This window comes from Palaemon carinicauda, chromosome 13, assembly GCF_036898095.1.
Source record: "Palaemon carinicauda isolate YSFRI2023 chromosome 13, ASM3689809v2, whole genome shotgun sequence".
Lineage (NCBI taxonomy): Eukaryota > Metazoa > Arthropoda > Malacostraca > Decapoda > Palaemonidae > Palaemon > Palaemon carinicauda.
The window spans coordinates 139,487,986-139,495,485 of record NC_090737.1 but is presented as its reverse complement, the minus strand read 5'-3'; the positions used below and the strand labels follow the sequence as shown (position 1 = coordinate 139,495,485).

General features: G+C 29.4%; 1 protein-coding gene across 1 annotated transcript in view; it reads right to left on the bottom strand.

The window, feature by feature from the left end:
• The window catches only part of LOC137651848 (probable cyclin-dependent serine/threonine-protein kinase DDB_G0292550), an 8,221-nt gene extending 1,901 nt beyond the window's left edge, over positions 1–6,320 (bottom strand). The window contains exons 1-3 of the mRNA XM_068385067.1: positions 6,276–6,320; positions 3,388–5,730; positions 1–57 (exon numbers count right to left, since the gene is read on the bottom strand). The exon at positions 1–57 is cut by the window's left edge and continues 75 nt beyond it. Coding sequence (XP_068241168.1) covers positions 1–57; positions 3,388–5,730; positions 6,276–6,320 — 2,445 coding nt within the window. The remainder of the gene's footprint in view (positions 58–3,387; positions 5,731–6,275) is intronic.
• Between the last annotated feature and the right edge of the window lie 1,180 nt (positions 6,321–7,500).

Here is a 7,500-nt window from a genome sequence, read left to right as displayed (position 1 = left end):
ATAGTGGTTTTCTCTGTTGTAGACTTCGTAGGAGAACTGATAGGGCCTCAAAGAACTCTAAATATAAAAGAAAAGTTGCAAAATATAAATAATTAAATTATGATTATGAGTTTTACAATAACGAGAAAGAAAAGTTACAAAATATAGCTAATTAAATTATGATTATGAAATTTTCAATAACGAGAAAGAAAAGTTACAAAATATAGCTAATTAAATTATGATTATGAGATTTACAATAACGAGAAAGAAAAGTTACAAAATATAAGTAATTGAATTATGATTATGAGTTTTCAGTAACGAGAAAGAAAAGTTACAAAATATAAGTAATTAAATTATGATTATGAGATTTACAATAACGAGAAAGAAAAGTTACAAAATATAAATAATTAAATTACGATTATGAGATTTACAATAACGAGAAAGAAAGGTTACAAAATATAGATAATTAAATTATGATTATGAGATTTACAATAACGAGAAAGAAAAGTTACAAAATATAAATAATTAAATTATGATTATAAATTTTTAAATAACAAGAAAGAAAAGTTACAAAATATAAATAATTAAATTATGATTATGAGATTTACAATAACGAGAAAGAAAAGTTACAAAATATAAATAATTAAATTATGATTGAGTTTTTCAATAACGAGAAAGAAAAGTTACAAAATATAAGTAATTGAATTATGATTATGAGATTTTCAATAACGAGAAAGAAAAGTTACAAAATATAAATAATTAAATTATGATTATGAGATTTACAATAACGAGAAAGAAAAGTTACAAAATATAAGTAATTAAATTATGATTATAAATTTTTCAATAACGAGAAAGAAAAGTTACAAAATATGAATAATTGAATTATGATTATGAGTTTTTCAATAACGAGAAAGAAAAGTTACAAAATATAAGTTATTAAATTATGATTATGAGTTTTTCAATAACGAGAAAGAAAAGTTACAAAATATAAATAATTGAATTATGATTATGAGTTTTTCAATAACGAGAAAGAAAAGTTACAAAATATAAATAATTAAATTATGGTTATGAGATTTACAATAACGAGAAAGAAAAGTTACAAAATATAAGTAATTGAATTATGATTATAATTTTTTCAATAACGAGAAAGAAAAGTTACAAAATATAAGTAATTAAATTATGATTATGAGATTTACAATAACGAGAAAGAAAAGTTACAAAATATGAATAATTGAATTATGATTATGAAATTTACAATAACGAGAAAGAAAAGTTACAAAATATGAATAATTGAATTATGATTATGAAATTTACAATAACGAGAAAGAAAAGTTACAAAATATAAGTAATTAAATTATAATTATGAGTTTTTCAATAACGAGAAAGAAAAGTTACAAAATATAAGTAATTGAATTATGATTATGAGTTTTTCAATAACAAGAAAAAAGTTACAAAATATAAGTAATTGAATTATAATTATGAGTTTTTCAATAGCGCTGTGTGAGACTATGAAGCGTGAAGTAGGAGATGATGAATGGAGAAGTATTGATTTAAAAGCTCAAGATAGAGACGACTAGTGAAATCTAACCGAGGCCCTTTACTTCAATAGGCGTAGGAGATGATGATGATGATGATGATGATGGTGATGATGATGATGATGATGATGATGAGATTTGAACACCTGTGAGAAATTGAAAATTGGATTTTTTAAGAATTAGCAAATTTGTTGTCATAACCAATAATGAAAGAGAAAAAATGATTATTCAGATTTTAAACTTAAGATATAACGTCATACTAGGTTGGTTTGCTGTGAGCGATCAGACTAAAATCTCCCACCATCACCATTGGACTGCAACATAGTGATTAAAACTAGCCAAACCCCAATTATGAATAGGTCACGTCAGCTATGTAGGCCTGGGTCTTCCAACTCTTCTAGTGCCTTCTGGAGCCCAATTGATAGTTTGGTGAACTAATCTCTCTTAGTGAATGAGAAGAGCATGCCCAAACCATCTCCATCTACCCCTCATCATGATCTCATCCACTTATGGCACTCGAGTAATCTCTCTTATAGTTTCATTTCTAATCCTGCCCTGCCATTGAACTACCAATATTCTTCTGAGGGCTTTGTTCTCAAATCTATAAAATCTGTTGGATATTGTTTCATTGTTATACCACGACTCATATCCATACAGTATACCGTACATGCAAAAGTATTATATTATGTCACCTTTGAAAATATATCATATATTATAACATTATTGCATAATATTATTATTATTATTATTATTATTATTATTATTATTACTATCCAAGCTACAACCCTAATTGGAAAAGCAAGATGCTATAAGCCCAGGGGCTCCAATAGGGAAAAATAGCCCAGTGAGGAAAGGAAATAAATAACTGAAGAGAACAAATTATCAATAAATCATTCTAAAAAAAGTAATGTCAAAAGAGATATGTCATTTATAAACTATTAACAACGTCAAAAACAAATATGTCATATATAAACTATAAAAAGACTCATGTCCGCCTGGCTACAGTATACTGTATGGACATGAGTCATAGTATAACAATGAAACAATATCCAACAGATTTTGTATTGAGAACAAAGCCCTCAGAAGAATATTGGGAGTTAAATGGCAGGAAAGGATTAGAAATGAAACTATAAGAGAGATTACTCATGTGCCATATGTGGATGAGATCATGGTGAGAGGTAGATGGAGATGGTTTGGGCATGCTCTTCGCACTCCCTAAGAGATATTATAATTTAGTTCACCAAACAATCAGCTGGGCATATTAGGCTATATTTTATTTCATCGAGTATGCAATTGCATGCTTTTACCTTAATGTGTAGAAATCACGAAAGCTAACACGTGATGAGCTTAAAATTATGTATTAAGGTCACGAAAGTCATTTTCATTTCGTGGCCTTAATACATCTACCTTACCTTAATTCATATCTTGAATCCCTGTAATATTATTATTATTATTATTATTATTATTATTATTATTATTGTTGTTGTTGTTGTTATTATTATTATTATTATTATTATTATTATTATTATTATTATTATTATTATTATTATTATTATTATTGTTGTTGTTGTTGTTGTTGATATTATTATTATTATTATTATTATTATTACAAGCTAAGCTATAACCCTAGTTGGAAAAGCAAGATGCTATGATCCCAATGGCTCCAACATAGAAAAATAGCCTTCTGAGGAAAAGAAATAAGGAAATAAACTCCAAGAGAAATAATAAACAATTAAAATATTTTAAGAACAGTAACAATGAAATATAACTTTCATATATAAATTATAAAAGCTTAAAAAAAAGAGAAATACGATAGAATAGTGTCCCCGAGTGTACCCTCAAGCAAGAGAACTCTTAAATGAATTTCACTAACCTGTTCTTTTGGAGTTCCGTAAAGAACTCTCGGTGGGGAATGATGTCTCCCTTGGAGAGTCAATGGATTTGACACTGGTATGGCCTGAACTAACACGGAAGTCGGTCGAATAGCGCTGATAATTTGCCTTGTTGGGAACGTATCGAATACGCTAGCAGACGTTGAACCTCTGGCTACGCTGGAAGGCAATTCCCAAGGCGGGTCAGCTCGTGGGGGACGTAGAAACAGTGCTAGTTCGAACGTATCACCTCTGTGAATATCGTCCTTGGCTCCTTTTCCAGGAACTTCACCGACATCGAAACTCCTGCTTTCTCTCGCTGGAAAATCATTCTCGCGTCCTTGTCCGTCATCATAGTCGGGGTCAGCAGTCGAGGATAAGCTAGAAGAAGGAGATAATGAGAGGCTATTTGGTGTTATGAAATATGCAGTACGAAGGGAAGGTGTCAATTTGTGAAATGGTCCGGAGGAGGAAGTTGGTGAGGTGGAATCGATGAAAGAAGGAGACAGTGATGAAGATGAGGTCATTGTAAATGATGATGATGATGATGATAACATATCGGGAGATAAAAATGATTTAGATGAAGATAAAATGAATCTGTTAGATGTTGCAGAAAATGGCTGTATAATTAAAGGCTCCGTTGAGGAAAGGTAAGAGATGTTTGTGTGTAAAGTCTGGAATGATGTTGAATTTGAATGATTATGTGTTCTTGGTAAAGAATTTTGAGCTGGATTCGAACCGAACCCTTGGATACTAAACCTTCCAATCGAAGGTCTGTCTAATTCTTTCAAAGGTGACGAGTTCAAGGTGTTGATAATTCTCTTACCATATGGAATTTCAACATTGACAACGGTATCAGCCAATCTGATGTTATTCGCAAAATTACTATTCGAATTATCTATATCAACGAAGTCATTACTGTCTGTTATATGACTTGCAATGTTTTCTAGATTTGTGTGTACGTGTTTATGTGTATTGAACTCAGTTAAATCTCTTATGTGAGAGCTTTTCATTGGCAATTTGAGATTCAGTTGAGATGAGAACTGGAAAAATGAGGTATCAGTAACCTTTTGGGTTGAATGTCTGTTTGGCTGGAGGGGGAATCTATATTTTCGAGTCTTTTTTAATGACTGCTGTTTGCTGATGTCCCCATTGTTTCTATCTTGTGCAGTTGAATTCATATTAATTTCATCCTCGTATGAGTTACCCCTGAAATCACGATTGACGGAACTTCTAGTGTTCAATTTTTTAAACCTTTTTAATGTCTGTTGTTTGTTGATGTCCCCATTGTTTCTAATATCTTGTGCAGTAGAATTCATATTGATTTCATCCTCGTAAGAGTTACCCCTGAAATCATGATTAACAGAACTGTTATTGATTTCTTTGTCAATTATCCAGTCATTAACATTGCCTAACTTGTAATTCTTGTTGCCAGTAGTTAACCTCGTAAGGTGACACAGAATATTGTCCCCTTTACACAACGCCTGATACAAATCATTACTGTAATTGTAAGAGTTTTGTGGACCATACCACTGGATGAATTTCTCATTGCTAACATTATTCTCCAGTCTTTCAAATTCATCTATATTGTGAAAGCTGTCGGAATCATTTAAAGTAATTGAATCTTCTACACTTTCTGAATCGCATAAACCTCTATCTGATAGATCTTCAAGATCTTGTAGAACTTCAGAACAATTTAAATCACCTGACATCTTCTTCCCTTTACCTGCAGAGCCTATTTTTTTATGATATTCGAGAGTATGATTGTCGAAATGACCTACATTTTTACCTGACTTGATCCCTTCACCTACAGACCCCATTTGTTTATGATATTCGAGAGTATGATTGTCGAAATGACCTACATTTTTACCTGACTGGATCCCTTCACCTGCAGATCCCGTATGTTTATGATATTCGAGACTATGATTGTCGAAATGACCTACATTTTTACCTGACTTGATCCCTTCACCTGCAGATCCCGTATGTTTATGATATTCGAGAGTATGATTGTCGAAATGACCTACATTTTTACCTGACTTGATCCCTTCACCTGCTGACCCCGTATGTTTATGATATCCGAGAGTATGATTGTCGAAATAACCTACATTTTTCTTGTCAAGGGAATATGTAAGTAAAGGCAAAACAGGCGTATGGTTTTTAGCCCCAGAGGAGCCAACAGGTCCCAAATTGTTAGATACTTGACCATTTAAACCATCCCGAAGAGTCTGTCGGTTGAAATTCCTGTCCCTGGTGTCAATGTCACTACGTTTAGCTTGATGCAAACTGTTACTGGAATCACCACTTGGAAAACTTGCGATTTCCAGGAGAGAAAGGAAAAAAGAAACCTGGAACAGAAATTTCATCGTGTAAGGAAATTTATTGATAAAATATAGGAAAATATATATGATGTAATATCCAAATCATAAATTTCGAGCGCTAAAGCATTTTTTTTTTCGGAAAGGTATTTTGACTTAATGAATTATAAGTTATAGACGACCATATGTTAATTAATAAATTCGATTGCGTGTGTGTGTGTATATATATATATATATATATATATATATATATATATATATATATATATATATATATATATATATTAGTCCACATAAGGAAAATTAAAAGAGTATGTGTATTTGTAGAAATGCTCTACAGTTTGTCCGCCACTGGACCTCTTCTTAGAGCGTTTATTATAAAAATAATAATATATACGTTCATATATATATATATATATATATATATATATATATATATATATATATATATATATGTATATATATACATACACACATATATATATATATATATATATATATATATATATATATATATATATATATACAGTATATATATATATATGAATATATTATTAATCAATTAAAACATTTACCTTGGAGGTATCAATATGTTTCCTACAGGAATATTCATATTCCATTATTTTACCAAATTATAATTTGATGAAAGATGAAATGATTTCTTCCCTCAATCTAGTCTACCACAAAAACTATTTGATAAGCGACAACTCTCTCTCTCTCTCTCTCTCTCTCTCTCTCTCTCTCTCTCTCTCTCTCTCTCTCTCTCTCTCTCTCTCTCTCTCTCTCTCAGTTGATTGTCTCCACGACTGGATGATTCGTTATTTTTCAGCCCAACAAAGCTTTTTGCTCTGTTGATCAGCAACCTAAGTTTTCTAATCTCTTGTTCCGTACTTTCACTTTGCAAAATAATCAATTTTTTTTTCTTTTGTAGACTTACGTTTTAGTGAATAAAAAATGGATAGTCTGCTCTGCATATGATGTGTACATACATTATTCACATGAATGATTGCGTGCGCTCATAGGCAGATTATATGTATATATACTGTATGTATATATATATATATATATATATATATATATATATATATATATATAAGTACTTATACTTATATATATGGTATATATCTATATATGAGTATAGTTTATATATATATATATATATATATATATATATATATATATATATATATATATATATATATATATATATATATATATATGTATGTATATATATGTACATATACTTATATATATATGGTATATATCTATATATATATGTATAATTTATATATATATATATATATATATATATATATATATATATATATATGTACATATACTTATATATATGGTATATATCTATATATATATGCATAATTTATATATATATATATATATATATATATATATATATATATATATATATATATATATATATATATGTACATATACTTATATATATGGTAAGGGATATCTAAGTATGAACATTTTACATAAAAATTGCTGAGTACTTTTTCCATTAACATCTTGCAAAATCCACTAGTTTTCTTTAGTTATCAGTACACTGCAACTAATAAAAAAGTTACATAATTTCAAATACAAAACATCTCATAAAAAAATAAAAATACGTCTATATACAAAGATTACATCTTTTACAGTTGATGCATTTTATCTATTAACATCAGAGATTCAAATTAATGTGAAGTCACCTGGAAATAGCAAATTCTGGTCCCATCTGGTTGGAACCTTTGTAGCGGCTCCAATCAGTTCAGGCAGAGAAAATTTATTTATTTTTTCTTC